This window comes from Astatotilapia calliptera, chromosome 20, assembly GCF_964374335.1.
Source record: "Astatotilapia calliptera chromosome 20, fAstCal68.1, whole genome shotgun sequence".
NCBI lineage: Eukaryota > Metazoa > Chordata > Actinopteri > Cichliformes > Cichlidae > Astatotilapia > Astatotilapia calliptera.
This window is the reverse complement of record NC_137441.1, coordinates 15872082-15899906: the sequence shown is the minus strand read 5'-3', so window position 1 is coordinate 15899906 and position 27825 is coordinate 15872082. Positions and strand designations below refer to the sequence as shown.

The following is a 27825-nucleotide window of genomic DNA, read 5'->3' as shown; positions in this document are numbered from 1 at the left end:
ACTGGTGTTGGCCAGAGGGGCGATATGGCAGCCTCGCTTCTGTCAGTCTGCCCCAGGGCAGCTGTGGCTACAACTGTAGCTGCCTCCACCAGTGTGTGAATGTGAGAGTGAATGAATAGTGGTATTGTAAAGCGCTTTGGGTGCCTTGAAAAGCGCTATATAAATCCAATCCATTATTACTCGTATTGAGTTAGACTTGCGTTCTTGCTAAACTGGTGTAATTCTTTGTGGGAAAATTATTGGGTTGAGAGCTGGCGCCTGATTTCAGTACACTGAAGTCATTGTCATGTTCAAGAAGCTTTGTGATATGGCGCATTATCAGCCATCAGAAGCCATTGGAAGATCTGGGATAGACCGCAGCAATACTTGAGCTGTGGCACTGAACTCGGTAATAACGGACCCAAAGTGTGACAAGACTACATCCCTCACACCATTCATTACATCATCACTCCCAACCTGAACCTTTGATAAAAGGGAGGATGGAGTCATGTGCGTATTGTAGCCCCAGTTTCCTAATCTTAGCTCAGAGGATTGGCACCCAGTGTGGTCTTCTGCCGCCCAAAGATGCTCTTCCCCATACCCTCGTTGTAACAAGTGGTTACTTTTGTGGCTGTTGCCTCCCACTCAAAGCAGTCGAACCATTCTCCTCTGGCACCAAAAGGCATTTTCACCCAACTGCTGCTCTGGATATTCTTTTTCTGACCCTAGACATGGTTGTACGGAGAAAGAAAAAAAATCACAGTAAATCAGCAGTTTTTCATATACTCAGACTAGCCAGCGGGTGTCCACCCATATGGAAAAGATATATATAAATCTTATAAAGTTTGTATCTGTCTTGTGTGAAACTTGTATGAAAAGCATACAAGAGTGAAAACACATAAGATCCCTTGAAAAATTATATAATGAAAGTTGTATGTTTTGGATACTTACTAAAACAATGTATGAAAGTAATGAGAAAGTGGCCACTTTCAGGAGTAAATCATGTAATCCTTATATGATTTACTCCTGAAAGTGGCCACTTTCATGAGTAATCACATATAAGTTTTTACTATTTCTTTTCCATATGGGCAACTCCAGTCCTCAAGAGCTACGGTCCTGGAGCTTTTAGATGCATCCCTACTAAGACACACCTGAATCAAATAAATGGATTGTTTATCGGGCCTTTGCCAAACGTGATGGCATGCTGAAGAGGTAATCCAACCATTTGATTCAACTGTGTTGGAGTAGGGATGCATCTAAAAGCTGCAGGACAGTAGCTCTTGAGGACTGGAGTTGGACACCCCTAAACTAGCCCATACAACACACTACTTTTAAAGTCACTTAAAGTCAGTTTGAACCCAAGCATGTCATCTTGACCATGTTTACATTGACTGATTAAAGATTTGTGTTAATGAGCAATTACAACAGTACCTAAAAAAAGTGGCTGAGTGTTTGCAACAAAGCTAGCTCGACAGGGACTTAAAATTACTTATGAGGTAAATCTTTCATCATAAGGCCTCAGTGTTCTTATTTGAGGTTTAGTCCTCTTAATTTGCCTCAGTGCTGTAAGCCATGTAGAAAACTTTACTTATGAACAGACACACTGAGCCACAGCTTTCTGACATTGCTTTTATTCTGAAATGCCATCTGTAAAAATTATACATCAAGCCTATGGAACTCTGGTAGTTCACAGTTTGTTTACAGTGTGATTTATTTCATAACAAAGTCTCATAAAAACAAATATACGTACATATCCGATAGGTAAAGAAGCACTTGATGCTACAACACAAACCGTATGTCATGTAGTCTAATATACTGTGTCACTTTTTTGTTTGTTTGTTTGTTTGTTTTAGACCCTAAAGGGTGCTTGCCCTCTTTGGATGAAACAATCCCCGATGTCGTCCCACGCTGAGCAATTTCATGTTAAATGAAAAGTATGTACAGATACAAAAAGTGTGAACAAAAACATGTTCCAAAATAACCTCGGGTTGAATGAGCGTCAGTGCTGCTTTTCACATTTGTTGCTGTGAACAGGGCAGCTAGCACATTTCTAAAATAAACTGCAAGCATGAAGTCAGAGTTTGTGATGCAGGAAAAAAAAAAGCAGCATGAAGACGGCACAATGGGAAAATAAGGTTGATTTGATTTACGATTAAGGCCTAGGCAAGCACCCTGCAGCAAAACTGCAGTTTTTCGTACCCCAAAAAAAACAAACAATGAACAGTCTCAACGCTTCACTGAATCGTGTCTCAGCTTAGTCGATAAGAGTCCAAACCCAACCCCCACCTGATCAACATCTGCCAAGTTTGCAGTCTCAAACACTTTTTTCTCCCTCTTCTTCTGCTTCCACACATCCACCCCTCTCTTTTTTTCCTTCCCACCCCTTCCTTTACCCCCATCACAGCAGGCAGTTGGAAAAAACATGGCAGCAAAACGCTGTCAGCCTGAACGCCTACACTGCCACCTCCACTCCTGCACCTCAGTGTCTACTTTCTCCTGAAGGGAAAATGGCGGAGGGGAGAATAGTGGAGAGTTGTAGTGGAGATCTAGACAAAACTGGAGAAGGAGAGAAGGGAGTGGGCGGCTGGGTGGGTGGATTTTGGCGGGGGCGGGGGGGCTGCTATAGCGTCCATCTCATGTAGGCGGTTTGGGGGATGTGGGGTGTCATGCCCACCTCGAGGGGTGTAAGCGGTAAGGAGAGACAGAGAGAGGGAGAGATGGGTGGGGGGGGAGTAAGGAGGGGTGGGTGGAGGTGGCTCCAAGATCCATTTCCTTCCAGTGATCTTGTTACAAACGCATCTGCCGTCTTTTAGTCAGGCTCCCGGAACAAAGACCACCTGCGATGTCAACTCCATCCTCGCACAAAAAGGCCTCTTCAATCAGTTCCTGTTGCAATTAAAAAAAGAAGAAGAAAGAATTTTAAAAAAAAGCGGAAAAAGAAATTAAAAATCTGTCACCCTGACAACACGCTCCAGAAAACACGTCTGAATTTCCTTCATTGCTACACAGTGTGCTGGAGTTACACACGCACTGGTTTGAAACACAAACCTGCCACAGCATGCCTCATTACTCATAATTATGATGAATGTGTGTGTTTGTATATTCTATCTTAGCGCTTCTGTATCACCTGAGTGACGATCATAAACATTTAGGTGTGTTTAATTATCACCTTTTAACACCTAAACCCTGCCACGAATAAAATTAATTGTTACGGAGGCGCAAATAATATTTTCATAATGAAACACCTTCTGCTTCTGCTTTTAGAAGTTCTGCAGCTTTTCTTTAGGTGTTTAATTGCTCAAATCAGGATATTTGGTCAGACCCTGCAGGGAGAGCTTACGCTCACGCTGATGAAGATTACCTTTAGTAGCATTCACAGTCTCGTCAGCGTTTGCGTCCTCTGCTTCTGATGCGACACTGCACACCGATGCCTCCGTTTTCTCCTCCATCCCACCTCCTGCCTGCGACTCCGGAGGGGAGGATCCTGTTGTAGGTGGCTCTGCAGCCACACCCGGTGCAACCGGTCGCGTTCCTGTTGTATGAGCAGCGGCACTGGCGGCGGCAGTTTGTTGCAAAGACGCCTTAGTGGTAAACCAGTGTCGCACCAAGTCTGTTGTCAAACTGCTACTCTGAGCAAGTTCCTGCAACTGTGCATACAGAAGGGGAATCAAGAGGAAGGTTCACGGTTATTTGAGGTGCAAAGTGGACACTTAGATGACACATTTCACCTTTTCATACTCATACCTGTTTGCAACCCAGTTCTTTTAGAATTTAGACAGTTTTCCTTTAATGACATGTTATTGAAAATACCCTCAATATATTGCAATAATATTACATCTTACACTAGTCTAAAACGTCTTATTTGATTTTCAATGAACTCTAAAGTTTTTAATATCATTTTTATATCATAGTTGCATATACATGTACATATTTAGTTCATATTTATTTAGGAATCAATGAAAATCTGAAGACAGATGCTGATGCTAAATGGCAACAATTATATTAAGGCCAAAAAAAAAAAAAAAGGATCAAATTTGAAGATTTTTTGCAATTTGAAAATGTTCATCAAAGATCCTGATGTTCACAGGAGCCTGCAGCTCAGTTTACGTGACTCGTGAACACAAGTGTAAATTTGAACAAAAATGTTATGTTGTAATAATGAAACTCTTCAAGTAGCACTGCTTGCTTCTGTTCACACAATGCCATTTTTTTCATCTCTTTCACTTTTTTGTCAAAGCTCTTTAAAGCTACTTACAGAGATGGAGAGAGCAACACGATCAAATTTTAGCCACATGTGCAAAAATAAAAAAATAAAAAATAAAAAATTGGTGCACTTGTAGCTATGACTTTGTTTTAGTTCCTCCTGACACCAAGAACGAGTTCTGAGAGAGATCGAGAGGTCTCACTCCTGTCCAGACAGGACATGAAGAATGCATTAAAAAAATGAATGAATAAATACATTTTTATTGCAATTTAGAAACAGGCTGGATTAGTTGTTCACTAAAACGTACGTGGATTGAAATCGATTTGCAAATGCTACTAGGTGACACACTGACAGATTAATAGAAAGGAATGCATGTGTCAGAGTGGCTTCAGAGACATTTACATATATTTACTTATAAAATAAGATATAATCCACACACTGCTTTGTTGGTGAACTGTATCCAGAATTACATCACATGATACCGTTGTATCCTGCATTTCCTTTTCTTGGTTTGGAATAAATGCATTTTACTTCATGTAAAAGTAAAATGACCACGAAACAAATAAACAAAAGCATCAATTAGCCAACATGTTTTTTTCTTCTAAAAAGCACAAGCTCGAGCCCTCCTGAGGTATGACCCCAGTTCTACCAATCAAATTCCGACAGACCCTTGAATGCATCCAACATTTTCACTGTTTGCAACCCAAAACCTTCCTTATGACCTCACAACATCTCCAATCAAGCACATAATCCCATATCCACTTCCTGGATTATATACAGGAGTGTATAGAAAAATGAGTGGGGTTAATTTTGTTTGAAGTGTGTTGCCAGAAAAACATGTAAATTAAAATATATAAAGCAATACTTTTGCCTTCGCAGGTCAACACTGAAAGAATTGATGGGAAAATAACACTTTAATCATGAGTAAACCACACACACCAACCAGAGGAGATGATTTGCTAAAATAGCGAATGCCCCTAACATTGATATAACAGGAAGTGAGTCAGGGTTTTTCTATCACATATGAGGTTTCAGTTATTTACACCTAAAATCCCCAAAATATCTATCTAATGCAACAGAAGCATTTTGAAAGTGGAACTCTAAAAGCCTAGTGTGACTTTCAGGAGTGACATGCCTGTATAATTAGAGGATATGCCGTCAGCTTTTATAAAAGCAATAGTACAGAGAAATCGTTTGATTCTCAGGTTCCTGTGTTTCTCAGCTACTGAGCTATAAAAAAAAAGTTTGGTGCTGTTGATACCTGTGAGTCTTCCAGCCTTCCGTGGACGTCAAGGTGAGCCTGGAGGACGTGCACGTTCCCCTTCTGTAGGTCTTCCTCCAGAGCCATGTTCTGGTACGACTCCAGCCACTTCAGCTGCCCATTCTTCTGCACATAACGGCAATCTCCGAACCAGCGCACCACTTCAGGCCTGGGCAGCCCAGTGCTTGAGATGAGTTCATCGTACTGAGTGGCGCTGGGCCACTGGGTCCGAGCGTAAACTTGTTTCAGCAGATGCAGCTGGTCCGCTGTCTTCTTACCTCGGACGCCTGTGGGTTTGGGGGAGTGAGCTGGTTTGGGTGTTGGCGTGGAGGTCTGCGATGTTTTGGGGGTGGCAGATGAGGCAGGACCCAGGGAGGATGCGGCCGTACTATCCAGCCCTTCGCTCTCAGTTTTCCCATTGGCCTCTGTCACCTTCAGCATCTTCAGATTTATTTTAATAGGGTTGACTTTTGGTTCCCCTGAACTTTCATCTCTCTGCCTCTCTTCTCCATCAACCCCGATATCCTCACCCTCCTCCTCCTCTCGCATTGCCCGCTCAGCCTCCTCTTTCTTTTTCTCAGCTGCCACTCTCTTCCTCCTCTCAGCAAACCAGCCGTGGATTTCTCTTCTGGTCATCTTGGTCTCAGACCGCAGTCTATCCACTTCCTCGCCTGATGGGTCTGAGTTCTGGGAAAAGCTGCCCTCTAGGGCTTTAACCTAACATAATAAACGCAAGTTAATTATTAGTATCGTCTTTTTTTCAATGAAGACAAAGAACTGGCATGTGTGAGATATTTGATTAATGATTTTGTTATTCAAGTTAAAAATAAAACTAGCATCTGTAACAGTTCAGACAGAGTGAGATATTTAAAGACATCATCTTTGTAGTTTAAAAAACAAAACAAAACTCTGAATACCTCATTTTACAATTTTTCAAGCCTTCCAAGACCAAAAACTAATTCACTTATTCATCTTATAAGCTGTGCATGGAAAGAAAATAAAACATATCCTCTTTTAGGTTTGAACTTTACTGTTTACATTTCACTTGCACATTCAAGATTGTTGTGGTAGTAGCAGCTAATGTAGATGAAGTCTACACCCCCGGAGACACACTATTTATCTAATTTTGTGCAGCTCCATCTGGAGCCACAAAAGTAAACTCTTACAAATAGAAAGCTGATCTCCCCTGCATTTATAAACAGACTTTGATGTGGAAATCCACAGAACTGAGTAATCACGACAAAAAACAGTGAGGAAACCTGGCCACCTGCTAAGCTTATTACACTTATATTACACAGGAAGCTGGCGTAGTAAGGCCTCACCTGGTGGGGTTCTCTCTCCTTGTAGCGGATGGCTGTGAAATCAGGTGACGGTGGCCTGGGGAGTCGGCGGGAAGGTGTGGTGGGAGAGGTGGGTGTCTGTGATGATGCAGATGGGCTCAGGGGTGCAGCGCTGTGTTGGGGAGTTTTCGCACCAGAGTTGTTGCTACTTTCTGACAGATCGATGGGGTTGGCACTGCCAGCGGCGCTTGTTCCTGGCGTACTCGGACTGCTGCCCGTTCCGGGTGTGGTGGCGGGTTTAGTCTGCGGTCCTGAGCCGGCACGTGTACCTTTCAGGTTGCGAAAGTGGTAGCGCCGGTCACTAAACCACTTGCGAACTTCTCGCACTGTGAGCCCCGTCAACGCAATGAGCCGGTCCACCTCCTCCTGGTCGGGAAACTGGCACACCTGAAAACTGTCCTTTAGGGCATTGAGCTGCTCCTGAGACTTTTTGCCTTTGTAAAAGCTGGGATCCAGGAAGGGGTTGACGGGCATCCTGGATCCCAGCGTGCTGCTCGAAGCAGATGCAGGGGATGGGGAAGAAGACTTGGAGGCAGGGGAAGAAGCCTCCTCCATCTTCATGGGTGGGGAGTCACTGGCAGAGGGGTCGACGTCATCTGCGCTTGTCTCACTATTTTTGCTGCTGCTCCCATTAGCATCTTTGCTCTTCGGTAAACTGTTGCCATTGACGGTTTTGATGTCTGTGATGTTTTTGCTTTCTGTGGTTACTTTGTTGTCACTCTGCAGCACGCTGGTGTTGTTGGCATTGCTGACATCTGTGTTCTTGGCATTTACATGCCCAGTTGCATCACCGTTGCCCTTATCGCTGGAGTCAACATTACCGCTGCTGTCTTTACCATTGACACTGCTCGCCTTAGCATTACTATGACTACTGCTTCCCAAGCTGAGGTTGATCACGCTAGTTTGACTGCTGCTAAGAGCACTGCTAGTGCCCCCTCCCCCACTCCTACTACTATTACAGCTGCTAATGATATTCGTTCCTGTGCTGCTGCTTCCCACTGACCCCACCACCATGCTCACGCCTTTGTCTGCCACCAGGGCCGCTGCAGGTCGGGCCTGCATCATAGGCCGCGCTGCTGCCTGGGGCTTAGGTGTGACAGCTAGGGCAACAGGAGTACTGTTAACCTGGATACCGTTTGCCATGACCGGCTGTGTGACGATTACCCCTCCTTGGCCGACGAGAGACCCCTGCAGGATGTGAGGGATCCCTGTGGCCCCAAGCGATGCAGGCAGGACTGTGATGGTTTGCTGGGCTGGGCTGTGGTGACTCTGTGGCTGGTTGTGAGAGTTGGAAGGTGCCGTTTGAATTATGGTGTTGAACATCTTCCTCCTGGCCTCCTCTATCTCTTCAGGAGACCAGCTGATGCCTTGCTTCAGTCTCTGGGCTGTGAACCAGATCTTGATCTGCTCTTCTGGGAACTTTGTGACCACAGTCAGGTAGCAGAGCTCAGCTTTCGTGGGGTACGGAAATTTGCTGAAGGAGGTCTTCAGGAAGGAAGAGGAATCCATGGAGGCACTGTAGGTAGGGATGCTGCTCAAAGGAATCATTACCTGAGAGAGAAAGGTTGAATATCAGCCACTGATTTTACATTTAAAAATTCATAAGATTTGGATAGAAAGAATTACCTTTGGGAGATTTTCTGAGGAGGAAGTTGAGGAACTGGAGGAAATATTTGAGGAGGCGGTGACTGGCGCAGAATGATGAAGGTTTCTGTTTTGAACTACTGAAACCACCTGGAAAAAAAAAACATTCAAGAATCAGAACAAGTGACTCCAATAAAAAAATTTATTTTTTTTTTTAAACATGTTTTATCTAAAAAAAACCCAGGAGAAATAAAAACTGACATTTACCTGTGTGATTGGTGTCTTTAACATGGGTAATGCTCCTGAGCCATTCACTATCTGGATTGCTGAAGGAAGTGTGACCTTAGTTGTTCCATTGTGGACAATCGTAGGAACATGGGCGACTGTTACTGAGGCAGTTTCTTTTCTCTCAGTCTCTCTAGATGCAGAGATAGTGTGTGGGTCTGAGGACGCCTCATCGGAGACTGGGTGACACACCACAATCCGTTTAGGCTCCGATTTGCCCTTCAGCATCCGCATAATTGGGGTTTTAGTGATAGAAATCTCACTGTCCTTCCCGCTCTCTGGCCCAGCCACCAGATGTTGCTCCACCACCAGCCTCCTGTCTCTCTTTCTCAGCCGCAGAGTGGTGTTCAATGTGCTGGGGTGAACCCTGGCGTTGTGCAATGCTAGGCCCTCAAACTTGGGTGCTGAAACCCCACAGCTGACACAAAAGAAGCTGGGGTCAGCACGGAAGTCTGGGTGCCCGGAGTAGACGTGATCCAAAAATAAGTTAAGGTCATGCGTTTCGAAATTACAAGGCTTACATGTGTAACTGCCTGCACCATCTTTGACTGCATCCCCCGCCTCTGGTTTGGAAGACTCTCCAGGGTCTAAGGGGCTCTGTGTGTCACTGCCAGAAACCCTTGGCTGACGGAGAGCAGGAGAGTCCTGCTCAACCTCCTCTAAGGGGCGAATAATCTTGCTAGGTATCATACAGGGAGTGGACGACTTCCTTTTGCTGGCCATGGTGTGAAAAAAAAAATGGGGCTGGGGGTGGGAGGAGTGGTCAAATGGCTGAGAGTGAGGTGTGAAAAAGAATATGGGTTTCTCGTTGACTATAGACCAGGCATGGGGGAAGGGGGGTGGCGGGTCTTGTCCGTGGGTCCACTTGTGGTTATCACTTGAGTTTTTCGGGAAATCCTGCAAAAAGAGAGTGAAACACTGATTAGTTTGTCAATCACCAGCCAACAGTTTAGTCAAGTGGTTTGGTGAGTTACAAACACACAAAAGAGAGAAAATTTACATTTTAAGTGCAAATGAGTTGGGCGACTGAGAGCAAATGAAATATCTTACTCAGCGCAGCAAAACCCAGGTCCATCTCAGCAGAGGAAAACACATCATTGCTGACACCGTTTCCAGGTAAAATGTCAACAGCACAGGTAATAAAGGACACCTCGTGGAAAGATTGAGCTCGAGCGCTTTAAAATCCACAGATCTTGCTGCTCAAAACCTCTGATCAGAGAAACCCAGGGCTGTCTCTCTTATGAAGGCCTACACACAAGCTCACTCTGCATCTTCACTGATGGCTTGTAGAGAGAGCTCCTGTCCTACCCCCTTCTTTCCCCTCCCCCCACACAACTCGGTCTCACTTCCCCTCTTTCAGACACACCCCCAACAGAGAGGGCACATTCTGGTTTTTTTTTTTTAATCCAGGGCCTCTGTAGTTTAACTGAATATCTTTATTTAAATTCCTACAGCAATATAGTGCACGTAACATCTGGGCAGTTGAGCAGTTCAGATGAACAGATGTTCTGCGGAAAAATGGCTCCATCCTAACAATGGTACACACTGTACAGACAGGAATCACACCTATATAAGAATTCAAATCTTAAAACCTTCACAACACCTCTTAGATTCTTTGTCTCCATTAAGAAAAAAAAAGCTTCGTCTTTTCCCTCTCCTTCCTTCCTTTGCACAGAGAGGTAGTGATGCAGTACTAGAGGACAGCTCTAGGGCAATTACTCTCCCAGTCACTCTGCCCTGACATGACACCTCATGCGCAGAGCAGCAAAAGCTCAACAAAGTTCAGCGGCTTAGAGAAACACAACAGGAAAATGCTTAAAATCTCACCCAGTCCAGCCCAGATACTTCACAAACACATCCAGTTTTCACATTTCAGCGCTCAAAAGCTTAAACCCTTTCGTGCATGCAAGCAGAACAACTCCATGCTCATATTAAACTTGGCTGGGGGGTGAGGGGGTGGTATACCTTCAGATGCTTAGCCTCATTGTGCACGAGGCTGTTCACTTATGACAAGGTGAGCAGCAAGCTCGATGTCTCCATTCGACAAATCCGCTAATGATGAATGTCCTCTTTCTAAAGTGCCCACAGACACATTAGCAGATCTTCGATTTGCCATAGAAAAGATCACAGTACACTAATTCAAAACCCAGTTAACTATTGCAGGACGAGGGCTCCAACTGTGACCGAGCACAGGTATGCAGAGTTGACTCTCCTGCACTCAGAAGCCTATGACAACCCAGACAGAGGCGGCAAAAGCAAGTTAAAGTTCCCATCATCTGCTGTCTGCCTTAGTACTGCTAATAGTAAAATGTTTTCTGAGCAGTCTCTGAAAACATTGCTGGACTCAAAACAAATAGTATCTTCTTTGTTTATTGTATTTTATTTTTTTGAACAGTAAGACTGCTCCCCTCTCTTTGGATCTGAATGTGAGGGGTTAACAGGCAAATTAAGTTTGCTACTGTGGAAGGAACGTGATGCCCCTTGTCCCCCACCCCGCGTGCACCAACTTGGGCTGTTGTGCACCCCTTCGACTCCCCCTGCCATTGGGTTCTGCATCAGGGGGCACCACTCTGCCAAGGCTGGCTGGTCACATGACCGACACAAAGGCTTATGGGTGGGCAGTCTCAACCATCAATCACGTGGTTCTGCTGGGTGCGGATGGCAGGCGAGAGGAGAGGGACAGCGAATGGGAAAGGACGGTGGGGGATGGGCGAGTCGGTATGGGGTGAGGAGAGTTGTTAACTATCGTTGAGGAAGCACTGAGGTGTTTCAGTGAGGAATTTTCCTACCCGATACCCCCCTCCAACTAGCCTGCCCAACCCTGCCTTCCCCCGCGCTTCAAAGCCCCCTTCTAGCTCCAAACTACAATCACAGTCCTTCCCTCTCCTCCCTCCCTGCTGCACTGCAAAAGCCCAGAACATTCAGCCAGCGGACATAACCTGGAGTCCTGCTTCAGCGCCTGCATGTGGCGTGCACACCCGGGCAGTCAGCAGGCATGTGCAAAATAATCACTAACACTAAGACACCCAGCAAAACACAATGTCAGAGCTGCTAAGTATGTAATCCTATTTCCACGACTGATCAAAAGCTGCAAACTCTGACTGACAGACAGCAACTACCAACTTTACACATCACACTGTGATGGGCCTGTGAAAAATCAAAAACCACATCTGTGCGAACACAACTCCAGATAAGCCCTGGGCCTCAGCGAATGCGAAAGCAACCAGCAGAGACGCAGAGGCCTCTCTCACTCTCTTTCACACACACATACAGCCGCACACAGGTGAGCATCAAAACAGCACAAGCCCGAGCTATAATTGGCGAGTCGAAATGGGCAGCTCATGCCAGGATCAGATGAGCTCTCTGTTGACTCATGGGTGTGAGCGCATCAGCTGAAAACTTTTCATTTGAATGCCGCACATGCGTTGACTGACCATGCAGGGGACCGTGGGTTCGTGTCTGTTATATGTGTGTGTCAGCATTTGCATGTGTTGGTTTCCTGTGAGATTGAGAGTAAAGGGGGTGGGGGGTAGGAGTGGGGTGCGTGTGAGCTCTTGGTGAGTGTGTGTATGTGTGTGTGTGGCGTGTGGGGGAGGCTGGCTAAATGCCTCTGTGTGAGGCTTGTTTATCGAGGTAGTCAGGCTGCAATTTTTCCTGTGTGTGAGAGTCAGAGAGCTCTCCCAGTGACACACAAAGACATTATTTTTGACCTCACGGTTCATAACCTGTATTATTCTTAATGTCATCATTGGCTCAGCAAGGCGTGACCTCCTTTCATCCGGTGGCCTGACTCTCCTCTAGGCTGGGGATGGATCCTCTGAGCACAGACCAATAATAGCTCTCTCTCGCACGCACACCTTTGTATAGCTTCACACAAACTAAACTAGTCATCTCGTCACCTCGCTGAGAATGCAGGTGTAACACTGATGTGTGCGTGTAACAAATGTTCTCCCAGTAGGATGACGAAAAGGTGTACAGCACAGGCAGCTTTCTCCTAGTTTCCTCGCTCTTCCTCGTCTTCTTCACCCTCACTCCCCCTCCCTTTCTCCAACAGCCTCTGCACCCTCTGCTTCCCCTCCCTCCGCTTCCTCCTCTCAGAGCAAGTTTGGCCCAGGGAGACAGGTCGGCAGCGCCACTGGTGTGTTACTGTCCCCATGGCAACCACCTCCTACCCCCTCTTTCTCTCTCCTACCAGCTCATTTCTCTGAAGTACACGCATGTGGGTAAACACGCACACGTCTCCTATGCCATCCAGTCTCTGGCTCTAGTGGGGCTTGTTTGTTCCACACGCCCCTGTCAGTGGTATTTGGAGAGTCCCTGCCCTGCTCCTATTTCAGTGCCTCCCTCACGCAGTGTTCATGTCTCCCTGGTAGGTGTGGTCGCCGTCGCCAAGGCACACTACTCTCCAAAGCTGATGGCGTCTCTTCCTGTTAACTCAGTGTCTGTGAGTCTTGGTTCAGGCATCTGCCCGGGCTACTGCTCTGGGGGCTCCTGTGTTTCAGCCTACAGGGCCCTAAAGTCACGCAGGGCTCCTGTAGTCACTGTAGGCAATGCAGCCATGAGCGCATAAACAGGCCTGGCCTATCTGCCAGATGCTATCCTTTCAGGAGATGACAACCTCTCGCCCCTGTGCGTTTTCCCCAAGCCCACCCTCAAAAAAAAAATAAAAATCCTACGCTGTTTTGTTCTGCCTCAAAACAAACAAACAAAAAACGACTTAAGCTGCTAACCTTCTCTCATCAATCATTTTCAGGGTCTTGTTCGCTCATACACCCCTGCTCTCGAACAACCCACCACTAGAAATGCTCACAGGTTCTCTGCAGCCCAACTTCTTTCCACTCCCTCTTCGGCTCGCACACAATGCAGGCAACAATCAGAGCGCCTCTGAGCCTCAGTGACAGCGCAGTGTCATTTTCATGTGATCCTGAGTCTCAGGTCAAGGGAGCGTGTGGCTGTGTGGGTTGTGCACGGCCGCATTGCTGTGGCCGCTGCCGGTGCATGCGTTAAAATTGGGTTGCTGAGAGGGGAGGGAGAGAAAAATGGCGGAGCACCATGCCTCTGTGCTGTCCAACCTAAAATGGCTGACATCACAAGCTGTTAACCAACCAAGCAGAGCCAAGAGGCTGCTGCCGCTGCTGACCCAGACCTGAATGCTGTGGCTGTGCGAGTGGCTTACTCTGCTCTTCCCCAACAACGTGAAAAGGCTCTTCAGTAGCAGATGACTCCTGTTTTTGATTTTTTTTGTGTGGCCATACTTGGTAGAGATCTGTAAATAAACTGTCTTACATGGGTCTGCAGGCACAGATGTGATGGGAAGTCATTACCTACAGACTGACACCCTCCAAGAATTGTTCAGCTTTATTAAATCATCAGCACAACATTTAATACTTAACAAGGGTTGCCAGTAAAGCATTTAAAAAGTTGTCTAAAATATGCAAAGGGACCATGGATTTTAAATAAGCGACGTACTGATTAATCCTTCCACACAAAGCCACTCAACCTGTGTCAGCTACTAACCTAAATCTGAGGAAGAGAAAGGGAGGAGAAAGGAGGGAGGGAAACAGGGCCCAGGAGGTGGAGGTGGTAGTGATGATGATGGCAGAAGAGGAGGGGGGTAGAGTGTACTATTGACTGAAATCTACAGCCATCAGCACACCAGCACAAAGAAATACAGCAAGATAGTAACAACAATAACAATACTAATCATCACCTACAGCTCCCCTCACAGCTGATCCACGTGTGATCTGAGCAGCAGTGTGGAAAACCTGGCCCGTTTCTAAAAGTGTAAAAAGGTGAGCTGGATTAAGCTAAGTGTCCGTGCCTGGGACTCACGTGGACATCAGACACAAATTAGCGGTGTGGGAAATCTTTGCTCTAATCCCTGCAGTCAAACTCACTCATGACAACAGTGAAATAACAAATAAGACAAGTGGCTGCTAGAGAACAACAACAATAAACTCAGCTGGTGGAAGAAAAGAAAAAGGTGTGATTTTCATTTAAAACCAAGGTCCACACACATAGATTTTTCAAGCTAAATTAAATTTTTTTTTAAATAGATGGTAGATATATGATGGAAGTGACTGGGACTTTTAAAAATGACTCCCAAACTTCATTCATAGCACGGATTGACGGATTGGAAGAAATTTTGGAAATTCAGCGCATTGTTTACAGGACATATTACAGGATTTTTTCCGGGTAAGCGGGTGGGGGCTACAGTGCACCCTGACAACATCTAATTGGCGCTAATTTGGTGATTAATCGGCGATATTCCGCGAAAATGGGAGGTACAATAAGAGTCTGCGCTGCAATGTTTCGGTCCCTGAGCGCAGCAGCGTCAGATATTTCCGAAAAATGATGCGTGTTCATCTTCCGCTCAAGTTAGGCGGAGTGAGCCCCAACTTAAAGGGCTTGTCTGCATTATAGGTTTGAACACTACGACCAATTCATACCGGAGAGAGAGGGAAAAAGGTAAGCCGTGCCCCCCTCCAAGCTTTTAAAAAAACTACTCTCTCTACCACCCCCCCAGGTTGGCTGTCGCCATTTTAAGCAGGCGACATGCAGCTGGCCAGCGCCGCTGAGCCACAAGCCCGTAAAGGTAAGACAGCTCGCGCACAAGTTTAGGAAAGGTGAACACTTAAGTAAATGCGTATCAGTGAAGCACACTCACCTCGCTTCGTCGGAGCTCAGCGTATGCATCGCAGGTATTAAAAAGTTTACACTGGTGCGGGTTCAGTGGAGCCAGACACGGACGGGGTCGGCTTTGGGCTTCTCTGATGGTAACTTATAGGTGTAAGGACCCCTCTGACAATCGGCCGCTGATAATAATAAACGTGACTGGAGCCGGACCGGTCCCCCCTCCCTCTCACAACAACAACGGCCCCTCTCTTATTTTTTTGCGCTTGTTTATTTCGAGTGGCTCTGTGTTACAGCAGGCAGTGAAAGGGGAGGAAAATACGACGGACGTACCGAGGGAAGAGGCAGACACGTGACGCCGACGTCACTGACGGTGGAATTGGCGTGAGAGCTCGAGCTCCGCCGAGCACAGAGTATGAAGTGACTCACGTATCCCGTACTGACTTTGACCCCCTACGCCCCCTTCCTCACCCAGCAACACCATCACCCCACCCCACCCCATCCCATCCTATCTACACAGGTGGGGGGTCCGTGTTTGAGGTTTTGAAAGGGTCACAGCACCGTTAACCGTGCACGGTAACGGTTACAACACATCACACCTGTCCCCCCCCCCCCTCTCCCCTCCCAGGTGGGCTAGCCGCTCTTAAAGAGATAGAGCCAAACGGGTGCGTGGCAAAAGGTTAATAAAGACGCACAATAAATATGAATCTGCTCTTAAAGCTCCATTCAAACATATTAAACACCCACTACAGTTAGACGTGTTTTAGTCCACGTGACCTTTTAGCTGTAATTACGCAAATCTCAGTTTACATAGCCTGCAATTTATGGATTTCACTGAGCGGGCAGTTATCTGTGCTGTGAGAGTGGCGAGCTTTGAAGCTGAGTGGACAAATATTTAAATTTGCCGGGTGACCACTCAAATGACAGTTTATTAAGTACAGGTGAGGTAAAAGCTAATTTCTTTTCGTCAGGCTGCTGTATAGTCTTCCTTTGTTCACAACAATGACTATAATAATAATGACTTTGACTTTGCCACCAGCTTTGACTTTAACAATAAAGTTTAATAATAATAACTCTTTATAGCTTTAAAAAAAAAAGAGTCCAAATAAACAAAAGTATATAAATTAACAGAAAGGCTAGAAATTAAAGGCTTTGGTGAAGTGATGAGGTGCTGCAAAGCATACTGAAGGCTCTGTTCCCATAGGTTTGGAGGTTGGTGCAAGGGATTGAAAACATTTGTTATATAAAAGGACAGAGACCAGCATATCCTCTACATTGGTGTTACAATTCAACTGCAACATAAACCACATCCTCAGCTGGCCCAGCACTTGAGGCAACTTTAAAAGAATTTAGTTTTGCTGCCTGTTGCATTGTAACGGGTATTTTGTTAAACCTGAGAGCTTTCCATGCACGTTGGTGAACTCGCATCACAAATCCCTAAACTGACTAAAGTAGAAAGACAACCAAAACCCAGCAAAGTCAGAAATGCTCACAAAATGGACCACAGTGCAAAGCCAGTCGGCAAAAAGCAGCTGCATGGGAGCATCACTTTAAAGACATTCGTGTAAACTCATTTGTAGCTGATAAAGCAGATAAAACACATCATATAGTATTCTAGTGTTACTGATTTTCCATTGGGCCCTGTTTGTTATATGTATGTTCAGTAAGCTTCAAATTAAACACGATGTCACATCCCCCACATCTTTCTGAATGAGTCACTGCTCAGTGGGTCAACTTAAAAGAGTCAAAGTGAAATTCTCTTAATGGTTTTCAATAGTGCAACAAATAAACTGTAGCTAACATTAGAGACCCATTAATAATATATTGGAGTCACTAGTCAGACACATTAATCAATTATTTTGCCAAACTGCTTTATTTGTAGTGACTACATTAGTTGTTCAGCTGACATACGTATAGAGGAGATGTTTAGGAGAGAGGGCAGTGCACTTGTTGACCACATTGTTTAACACAATCTTGGAGTGTGAGAGGATGCCGGAGTGCATGAGAAGACGTGTGATGAGACAGATTTTCAAGAATAAGGGTGATGCGCAGAGCTGTAGTAACTACAGAGCTGATGAGCCACAACATGAAGAAATGGTAAAGAGTTGCTGAAGCTAGGTTAAGAAGGTGATCAGTGAGCAGCAGTATGGTTTCATTCTGAGAAAGAGCTCCACAGGTACAATGCTTGCTTTGAGAGTGCTGATGGGGAAGTACAGAGAAAGTCAGAAGGAGCTGCACCACCTTTGTGGATGTAGACAAAACATAAGATAGGGTGCTGAGAGACGGGCTGTGGTACTGAATGAGGGAGTCAGAACTGGCTGAGAAATACGTGAGGATGGTGCAGCACACGTATGGGGACAGTGAGACACTGCTATAATGTTCACAGACAACATTGTGATCTGTAGCGAGAGTAAGGAGCAGGTGGAGGAGAGCCTGGAGAGGTGGAGGTATGCTCTGGAAAAAAGAGGAATGAAATTCAAACAAGATAGAATACTTGTGCTAATGAGATAAAGGTGGGTGTAACAGTAATGATGCAAGGATCAGAGGTAGTGAAAGTGAAGGAGTTTAAATACAACCACCCAAACTAATACACAGTGCACAGGAGAGGTGAAGAAGAGAGTGCAGGCAGGGTGGAGTGGGTGGAGACAAGACTAGGGGTGATTTGTGACAGAAGGTTTGCAGCAAGAGTGAAAGAGAAGGTTTATAGTATGTTAGTGAGACCTGCTTTGGTGTAGGTTTGAAGATAGTGGCACTGACAACAAGGCAGGAAGAAGAGATGGAGGTGGGGGTGAGAAGGGAATGGGGTTGGACATGATGAATATGTCAGAGGGACAGCTCAGGTTGAGCTGTTCGGAGACAAAGTTGGAGAAGGCTTGGACATTTCCTGATTAGAAAGAGTGGATATAGGATGCAGGATGTGGAGTTCCAGGCTCGAAGAAAAGAGTAAGACCACAAAGATGTGTGGGTGTTGCCTAAGGACGGTAGAGATAGGGTGAAATGCAGGCAAAAGGAGCAGCCAAAAGAACAAGAAGAGGAATAAACTATTTTACACTGATTAATTTATTAATCGAATAAGTCAGTTTAGGTTAAACAATCACGATTACTGTAGTTATCATGGTATACGTTGGGGTTGCTATGAGATATGACTTGAACTCAATGGGGTGAAGCTCAATCAAAACAAATGAAGCCCTCTGCTGGACAGTATAGAGAAGTACCTCTATGACTGTCAGAGCAGCCAGTGAGAGAAGTAAGCAAGCATCCATTCATCAATTTGTCAGCTAAAAAACTCATATTACATCAGTTATTACAGTTAAGTCACACGTCTGTGAAGGTTCTCAGTCATCCAGGTCATCGTAGTCAAAGGAGCTTGCAAAGAAAAGCGTCTGGACTTCTTTATGCACAGGAGAACTAAAGAAGTCCAGACGCTTTTCTTTGCAAGCTCGTTAAGTCACACATTATTTCTGTGATTTCATTTTTTAATCAAAACATATAAATCTTACAGCTTGCTTGTGGTAAATGCTATTTTAGGAAATCTCTGCATAGGCTATATATAACTATAGATCCCAAACTTTTTATTTAATGACCATTTTTTATGATGTATTATTTATATAACAACCTGGTGCTAGAGAAGAAAAAAATCCAGGATTTCACATGAAAAAAAAAGACCAAAAACCCCCTCTTGTAATTATTTTGATACCTTGGAGAAGTCCTGACACAGCATGCAGGGAAACACCTTTCTCTGTTTTTATACATGCTCACATCCACTGAAGCGCTTTTGATGTTTTCTCACCACAAGACATGCAGAACACTGTCCTTATTACTATCCCTTAGTTTTGCAATATACTTCAGAGCTGCCACAGTTCTTCAGCAAACAAGAAAAAGCAGCGGTCTCACAGACCAAATGAAAGGTTGGCTTATTGAGATCAACAGATCAGTTGATTAGTCATTAGGTGCCGCTCCATGAGCTAACATGTGCTATTTGTGGAAGTCTCTGATGTGGAGATCTCTGAATAATCATAGGATTAAAGAAAATAACCATGGAACCTTTTTTATGCAGCTTACATAAAAATACACCTTTTTGGTCTTCATAGCTGCATGCCAGTAATTTATATACTTTGAATTTTTTGACTTTTTGTCAACATTACAACAGTGATTTTCAAGGAGGCGTATTTGTACTCTGGGGGTACTTCTGCAGTTTCAAAGATCCATCCACCCATTTTCTTCTGCGTATCTGAAGTATCCTACACAGGGTATTCCAGCTACAATTTTCCATTCCTCCTGGTGGCTTCCAAGGCTTTCCCAGGTCAGACGAGGACTATAATCTCTCTGGGGTGATCGTGACTCAAGAGTTGGCAGTTCATCTTGTAATCGGAAGGTTGCTGGTCGCCCAGCTCCGACACTTCACCTGTTGCCTACTGGTGGTGGTCAGAGGGCCCGGTGGCGCCAGTGTCCAGCAGCCTCGCCTCTGTCAGTGCGCCCCAAGGCAGCTGTGGCTACAATGGAGCTTGCCATCACCAGTGTGTGAATGACTGAATGTAGTGTAAAGCGCTTTGGGGTCCTTAGGGACTAAGTAAAGTGCTATACAAATACAGGCCATTTACCATTTAGATTTCTTTTCTGATTTACTTTGAAAATAAAAATGACTAAACCAAGTCACTAAAACCAGATCTCAAAAACCAAAGGAGATAATAAATAAATGGTTGAAAGAATCAGCCCAGAATAATAGCTTAAGTTAGTTAATACTTCTTGTGCTCCAACGTCTAATCAGTGAGACTTTTACTTGGATAAACAAAAGGTAATAATAAGATAATTACATATACAGTTCTGGATAGCTTATCAATATAGATGGCAGATTTAACTGTAATAGAAATGGAGAAGCTGACTAAATATAATAGATGCCAATATATGTGTCAGTTTCTGAGTTTCACCATCAGAGGTCGCTGTGGAATTTATAGCGATTCTGAGGAATAGCGGCGCAGAAACGTCGCACTCTCTGATTGGCCGTCGCTGGCTGGGTTCAAACGATATTACGCATGCTCAGACTCCCTTTTACGGTTAGCTTCTGAAACCTGTCAGCTCAGCGAAGCGTAGATTTTCTTAATACCTTCAAATATTTCCCAGCACTTTCTGCCTCCGGTCGGAGAAGAATAGTGAAATCTACCTGTAGGTGTCACCGAGCTTGGAGTGTAACTTTTCCACGTGTGTCGCTGAAAGAAAGCGCAAAGAATGACGAGCATTTCAAAGCGGAAAGAAGAAAGTCATCTAGTGAATGGAGGTGTAAAGCAGTCCACATGGAGCAAAGCCTTCAACAGTAACGCTGTTTGGGAAGAGAAGGTCAGTCAGTTTGTCCTTTTTTGTTATGTTAGTGCTCTTGTTGTTAGTCGCCTCAAAGTTGTGAAAGCGTGTAATGTGGCAGTCATGGAGGTATGGCTGCGAAGGATTAATCTGGGCTAGCTGTCAGATCTAAAGGGAGTAGAGTTAATCGTCTTGGTGATTTAGCCCTACTTTCAGATATTGCTCTTGTTTGTGGTTATTCATAACGAATTTCATTGCCTAATAAATATTGTAAGCCTTTCAAAGTCTGACTGATATATTGGTTGGTCGATAATATCACTGACATGCCCCTATAAGAGAATTTATTTATACCACTAAAATGTATTTATTTTAGTGGTATACTCAGTACTGGATGCAGAACATGTAGCTGAGTGTGTCAACATACAGTGCTGTATAGACAAAGGTAACCCGAGTAAATACAAAATGCAGGTTTTAAAAGATGAGTTCATTTATTAAAGTGGAAAAAATAATCCCCCCCCCCCGGCTACAGTCTGACAGTCAGTCTTGACAGTCTGGAAAGGTTTACAAAGCCATTTATAAGGCTTCGGGATGCCAGTGGACCACAGTGAGTGCCGTTATCCACAAATGGAGAGAACCTGTGGTGGCCCAGTGGTGAGCTTTCCCAGGAGTGCCGGACACAACTATTCCAAGAGTGCTTTGTCGACTCATCCAGGTGGACACAAAAGAACCCAGAACAACATCTAAAGAGCTTCTGGCCTCGCTTGCCTCAGTTAAGCACAACGTTCATGATTCCGCAACAAAAGACTGGTCAAAAATTGCATCTATTGGAGAGCTGCTGATTAAAAAGAACACAAAGGCTTGTCTCACATCTGCCAAAAAGCATCGTGATGATCTTCATGACTTGTGGGAAAATATTCTCTGAACTGATTAGACAAAAGTTGATTTTTTTTTTCTTTTTCCCCACAAAATCTGTTACAACTGGCATAAAACTGACAGGGCATTTCTTATAAACATCATACCAACAGTCAAACATGGTGGTGGTGGTGTGATGGTCTTGGGCTGTTTTGCTGTTTTAGGACCTGTTAAATAAAATGTTTGTTTTATTCCACAGGACGAGTTCTTAGATGTGATTTATTGGCTCCGACAAATTATTGCAATTGTCCTTGGTGTGATGTGGGGTGTAGCACCACTAAAAGGGTTTCTGGGAATAGCCATGTAAGTATTGTGTACAGCTTGTCTAAACCTTACATCTTTCACTGACCCTTTACATATCCTGTTGTACCAAAGGAAACACTGAAAAGCTAACATCTTTGTGTGTTTGTGTGCGCTTTTTAGATTCTGCATTATCAATGCTGGCGTCCTGTATGTATACTTCAGCAGCTTTCAGCAGATCGATGAGGAAGAGTATGGGGGCACGTGGGAACTCACCAAAGAAGGCTTCATGACATCTTTTGCCCTGTTTCTGGTGGGTTTAGTAATGTCTTTCAAAATGTATAAACTGTTGAAGTATAACAAAACTTCTTAGACTTTCAAAATAGGCTATTTTGGTTCCTGGTGTACATGCATGTAAATTCATGTTAGATGTCACATTGGGTTAAGCAAGGGTAGCACATTTGTAGTATGTTAGCAGTTCAAGGATGGCCCATTTACCTCTAGAGAGCTGTGTCAGTGGAGGCAGTGTACAAAGTATGTGCTGCTGTTGATCCGTCAGCCAGCCACAGAAATTCATGAAATTCAAACATACAAAGAGCTGAAGTGAAACGGAGTGTTAAAAGCAATGAAAAGCATCCACTGTCTGGGCTTTTCGTGCCGTTTTTATTGATCTTTGAAATTTTTTTTGTGTTTCTTCCATTCCCAATGAACGTAACACTAAAATGCAAAACTGTTACAAATAGGATGAAAGATTAAATCTTTAGTGCAGTGGCACTTTGGTGTCGCTGGAATTTGTTGAAATGCATTATTGTAAATAAGTGTTCATCAAGCAATTACACTAACAGTGCCTGCAGTTAATGACTTTATCTTATATGATTAATATGTAGCTTGCAAAGACGAGCAATAAATATGTATTCATTAGTGAATAGTTTGATGTTCTTTGTCATCTTGCTATAAACAGTGATATGATAAATATAATAAAAATTAGGGCTGCTCAATTAATTGAATTTTAATCACGATTACGATCTGGGCTTTCAACGATCATTAAAAATGACTGAGCCGATTATTAGCCCCTCCCTCATTTATCCGCGACACCTTAAAGGCCGGTCCGTGAAAATATTGTCGGGCATAAACCGGTCCGTGGCGCAAAAAAGGGTGGAGACCGCTGATTAAGAGGACCCGAGGGAAGCTCAGAAAGCTAAGCAGAAGTTATTTGGAGAGTGACTGCCGTTGGTTGAAAAGAGAGTTTAAAAAAAAAAAAAAACTTCAGTGGTGTTGCACACTATTTTATATTATTTTTTTTAAAGTTATTGTTAACCCTTTAAAGCCGGTCAGAGCAGCACGCTCCGTTTTGCGTAACTATTGTTAAATCCCTGTAGAACCTGAACCGTGTAAGCTAGCGCAATAATTTGTTTTGCACATGAAACCGGAGGAGTTGTACTTACATCTGATGCCATCAGCTTGTCCTCGGTCACGGTTTCGTTCCACATATAGCTTTGCAAAAATTGCATAAAAAGCGCTTGCAGGAACAAAAACATAATATTCCAGAAACACGTTTTGCCGTTCCGATCAGCTGTTCGTAACACTTCCCACAGTGAAATGATGCACATGCTGTTTTCTTTGCAAATCTGCATCATAGGATTGTTTTTTGTTTTTCCTGCAGTATATAAAAATTGCTGTATCTCCAAAATAAAACTATGAAGACACTCAAAATAAATTTCCTGTGGTGGGAAACTATTTTTTGCAACTTTATTGTATTTAAAGTTTTGAGGGATAAACCTCTTAAACTTCTCCAAGTAGAAATATATGTAAACAAAACAAAAACGATTTTCAATTTTTTTTGTAGTTTATTGCACTTTTTTGCAATTTATGTAATTACTATGGACTTAATGCATACATATTATTAAAATATGGGCTATAACAGTTGTATTGATGTATAGCAACTTGAAATGCTCCCACAAATGGCACTACAACATGTAAAAAAATAATATAAGCTCTGGTGGACTTGGTTCTATAGTAGGTCTTAAAGGGTTAAATAAATATCGTCAAATAATCGTGATCTCAATTTCAGTGAAAATAATCGTGATTATCATTTTTGCCATAATCGAGCAGCCCTAATAAAAATAATATTTTGTTATATTTATTCTAATTTAAAACATCATAAATGAACATGTGTGTTTTTATACACGAGGAAGGCGACAGGCTTTTTCCACAGGCCTGTAGGGTGGATTTTTGCTACTACACATAATTATGTTAAATTCTTTTTAGTTTATTGCTTCTCAAACACAGATGAACACACAGAAGTACTTTTTCAATTCTAGACTGCCCAGGAGAAAGGAAACCTCTGAGTGAAATGCAGTGAAACTTTAAAAGTTTACAGTTGGTTGATTTTTAGATGAGGACCAGATGTTAAACTGCTACTACCAAAAACACCGTCACCTTAAACCTCCATATTCTCTTTTTTTCCTCCCCCTTTTCCCCCCCCCTCCCCTGAGTTTTTATTTCATTTACAGATTTTGGTGATCCATCAAATTTCAGCTCTTTGTCTAAAGCTTTTTAATTGTTTTCTTCTTATAGTATTTGATATTAATTTTCACCCTACTCTCTGACATGTTAGTTGATCAAATAAAAACAAACAAACAAAAACCTTCCAAATGCCAAGGAAGAAAATCCAGGGAAATATGTGCTCCTTAATAGGAATGGGTTTTTTTGTTGTTTTTTTTTTTCTCTAAATGCATTGTGAGATGTAGTTAAGGTGGTTTTGTAGATGTTTTTTCTGTTTTTGAAGAGCAAAAACCCCAAACAAACAAACAAATTGAACTAGGTCCTTTTTAGATTAAATATCTGGCACTGTGGCTCTGAGTACAGACACTCAGGAGTGTAGCTTGATGTTGATGGTTGTTTGAATTCTCTAAAATATTTGCCTGTCCAACATCTGACAGCAGATTCATACGTGTGTGTAGAAACCACAGTTTTGCAGGCAGGGCAATGATGTGCTATTTATAGTTTCTCATATGCTAAGCACATGACATTCTTTCAAATGGTCCAAATCAGGTGACTGCATCACAAATATAATAGTTTCAATATGGAAACAAAGATTCTCATCCAACTTCATTGTGATATTCCCCCAGATATGCAGTAAATCCAAACGTGTTTACAAATAGCAAGTTTCTGTTAAAATTCAATCCAAATTTGTGATGGTTATGTTTTAATTCTGTGTATTAAGCTTCACAGCCCAGCAGGAAGTTTGTTTTGGAAAAAAAGAGAGAATATGTGCTGAGAACCATTACCAGAAAATTTTGGTTTGTTGCCAAAGTGCTTGCTCATAGGGGGTCATGTGATTGCTGGGTTTTTCTCTGTATGTATTATTGTAGGGTCTACCTTACAACATAAATACATGTTCTTGTGAGAGATGAATATGATACAGTGTGAAGGTACCAAAAGTTCTGTATTACATCAGTGTTTTTAAGGCTATCTGATGGTTTTCTTCAGCTCAGTTTGAAATTTGTCAGGTCTGAGGCCCACGCTTTGATTGTCAGTGTAATCACATCTTTTTCTCTCTCTCTTGATCAGGTGGTGTGGATAATCTTTTACACAGCTCTACATTTTGACTGAGGAGGAATCTGTAAGACACTAAAAACATTGAACATTTCTGCTAAAGTAAATTGTCAAGATACAAGAACTCAGTGGTATGGGATTATCAGTGCTACTACATAAAGTATGGCTTCTCAGTGTGCAGTGCATCATGGGAATTGTCTTTGGAAGATCCAGGAAGAACACCGCAATGAAAATGTTCAAATACTGTCTTTTTTTTTTTTTTTTTTTTGAGTTTCTATTGAAGGCATATTTGATTCATTCATTTCCTTCAACACTTGTCTGTTAAAACACTAAAGGCACAGGAAACCATTTGGTTGAATCGGTATAAATTTTTATAAACAGTAGCTTGATGAGCGACATGAACATCGATTTCGGGGTGAAGCGGAAACGAATAGCGAGCATGGCCACTGTTCTCGTGGGTTATTGCTCACGGGCTGGCCAGTCAGGTGACAGGTGCAGGACAGTAAAAACAGCGTGTCATCATTTAGTCGAGAGGGTTCAATCAGTCCACGGTTGAATGTTAAATGTCTCCTTTTATTTCAGGGACAAAAATCCACCATACCGGATGAACAGAAGTACTAGTAAAAGATTCAATCTGTGGCTTCACTGTTAATCCCCCAATCTACCTTATGTATATTTGTCTCTTTCTTTTTTTTTTTTAAGATCTTAGCTGCCTTAAAGTACAGCATATTACAGCTTACTGTTATGGTTACCAGCTACAGTATATGTATGTCTGTATTTTGAAGGCTGGAGTTATGTTTTCTTGTGAAATAGAACTCCATCCCCCCCCCTCAAGTGGATATAAACCTTCAATTTCTTAGTATTTCTAAAGATCTGCTGTCAAATTTAACGAATGTGAAAATTGTAGCTGGAGTCTAACTTTTAATATTGAAATAAATGCTGGTTGTAAGAGCGTGTATTGGCTAATATCCTATCTCAGTGTCATTAGTGTCAATGTGCTGCAGGAACAGATAACTATCAAATTTATCTCTCCATACATGTTCCTCAGTGGAAAAAGTGAGGAAACTTGCATGTTGTGGTCATATGCAATTAACAGATTTAAGTCAAACCTGATCTGTTAGAATTATTTTAATTTAATGTCTTTGATCTGGAAGCTACGTATGAGAAAGTCTTAGTTCTTGTGTTGAAATTAATTTAAACTTGTCTGTAAAATGTCTGCATTGTCCCCTTTCTTAAATCCAGCTTGTATTATGCAGATTTATTTGTATTTATGCCTTGTTTGATTAAACATTTTTCAGTATTTTATCATGAAGAACTTCAAAAAAAAAAAAAAGCAGTTCATGCAAAGTTAATGCAATGGTACTGTTATATTAGATATGCAGCTGGTGTTTGAAAGGTTTGTATTTTCTGATCAAAATTTTGGGAATCATTAAACATGGGCTTTATTTGGCCTCCATTTTCAAAGAGGTGGTCTCTTGTTTATTGAATCTAAATTTAAAAAGTGATTGAATGAAAACTGAAACTGTCATTGGAAGAATATTTGTGAGTGTTTACTGTGACTGTTTTGTATGTATAGTTGCGAGAGGTAATGGCCACAAATTTTTATTTACCTGCGGTGTCTGCAGGTCGAACAGCAGGTAGGCAGGGTGGGAGCAGTCTTTTACAATGTTTGGGCTCTGTGTAACGGTAGCGTGTGTTTAATGTTAAAGAGGCCGCCAGTGATTTTTTTTTTTGATTTATTAATTTTTGGGCCGGTCTGGGGGTGACCTTCTGTAGAGCTACTGAGCAGTCAGCATCTCACACTGTGAGGCACCATGTTAACACACGGTCTATTGTGGAGTGGTAAAAGGTCACCAGCAGCTTTTCCTTGATCATTCCCAGACAGTGCAAATGTTGCTATGCCACAGTGTTGATTTCAAATTCAAATTTTATTTGTCATGTACACAGTCATACACAGTACGATATGCAGTGAATTTCTTAGACAACTGCTCGTGACCTAAAAAGAAAAGGCTATGAATAAGATAGGAAATAAATATGAAAGTTAAAAAGGGTAAATTTAACTAGGAAGGAATAAGATAAAATATATAAATTAAAGTTAAAAAATAAAATAACTGCACAACAAAATACACAGTACACAGTATAGAACTATATAAGAATGTATGAAGAAATATAAATATATATATACACAATAACAGCAGCTGTACAAGTATTAACTGGAAATGAAGAATATAATGACCAGTGTTGTGCAATTCACATTATTTAGTGTCTTGTGCGGTGCAAATATGCCCTTGAGGCCTTGAGTTCCCCACCCCGGACATACATTAATAAATAAAAAGACTAGAACTAACACTGAAACTAATAAAAACTAAAGCTAAAAAATTTCAAAAAGTAAACTGAACAACTGAGCTTTATATCACACGCCCTACGATGTCACAATGATACCATAAAGTTTCACAAAATCACACGCTGCATGAATTCTGTGTTAACATGCTGTCTGCATCATCAGTTCTGCTCCAATCATATGGCTAGGAAAA

At 42.9% G+C, this 27825-nt stretch overlaps 2 protein-coding genes across 4 annotated transcripts; one reads left to right on the top strand and one right to left on the bottom strand.

Annotated features, from left to right (window-relative positions):
- Positions 1–1594: 1594 nt before the first annotated feature.
- zhx3b (zinc fingers and homeoboxes 3b) lies at positions 1595–15638 on the bottom strand. 3 transcript variants are annotated; one of them, XM_080295204.1, is made up of 7 exons: positions 15321–15638; positions 8636–9550; positions 8411–8518; positions 6767–8335; positions 5445–6161; positions 3341–3626; positions 1595–2865 (listed from the first exon to the last, which is right to left on the bottom strand). In XM_080295204.1, exons 2-7 carry the CDS (start codon positions 9374–9376, stop codon positions 2855–2857), a joined length of 3432 nt encoding a protein of 1143 aa, XP_080151330.1. In that variant the 5' UTR covers positions 9377–9550; positions 15321–15638; the 3' UTR covers positions 1595–2854. The 3 variants fall into 3 exon arrangements, with proteins under 3 accessions (XP_080151330.1, XP_080151331.1, XP_080151332.1); XM_080295205.1 differs by lacking the exon at positions 15321–15638 and adding an exon at positions 9704–9941; XM_080295206.1 differs by lacking the exon at positions 15321–15638 and adding an exon at positions 9654–9931.
- Positions 15639–20309: 4671 nt separating this feature from the next.
- On the top strand, positions 20310–26755 carry rab5if (RAB5 interacting factor). Its single transcript, XM_026153666.2, has 4 exons — positions 20310–20620; positions 21693–21796; positions 21917–22046; positions 25307–26755. Exons 1-4 carry the CDS (start codon positions 20513–20515, stop codon positions 25346–25348), a joined length of 384 nt encoding a protein of 127 aa, XP_026009451.1. The 5' UTR covers positions 20310–20512; the 3' UTR covers positions 25349–26755.
- Positions 26756–27825: the final 1070 nt, after the last annotated feature.

Bases quoted from the DNA above. Each gene is read 5' to 3' on its own strand.
- rab5if (XM_026153666.2), top strand. From the start codon at position 20,513: ATGACGAGCATTTCAAAGCGGAAAGAAGAAAGTCATCTAGTGAATGGA. The intron at 21,797-21,916 runs GTAAGTATTGTG...TGCGCTTTTTAG, and splicing joins GGGTTTCTGGGAATAGCCAT to ATTCTGCATTATCAATGCTG. The intron at 22,047-25,306 runs GTGGGTTTAGTA...TCTCTTGATCAG, and splicing joins CATCTTTTGCCCTGTTTCTG to GTGGTGTGGATAATCTTTTA.
- zhx3b (XM_080295204.1), bottom strand. From the start codon at position 9,376: ATGGCCAGCAAAAGGAAGTCGTCCACTCCCTGTATGATACCTAGCAAG. The intron at 8,336-8,410 runs GTAATTCTTTCT...TTTCTCTCTCAG, and splicing joins CCTCAGAAAATCTCCCAAAG to GTAATGATTCCTTTGAGCAG. The intron at 6,162-6,766 runs GTGAGGCCTTAC...TTATTATGTTAG, and splicing joins AGGAGAGAGAACCCCACCAG to GTTAAAGCCCTAGAGGGCAG.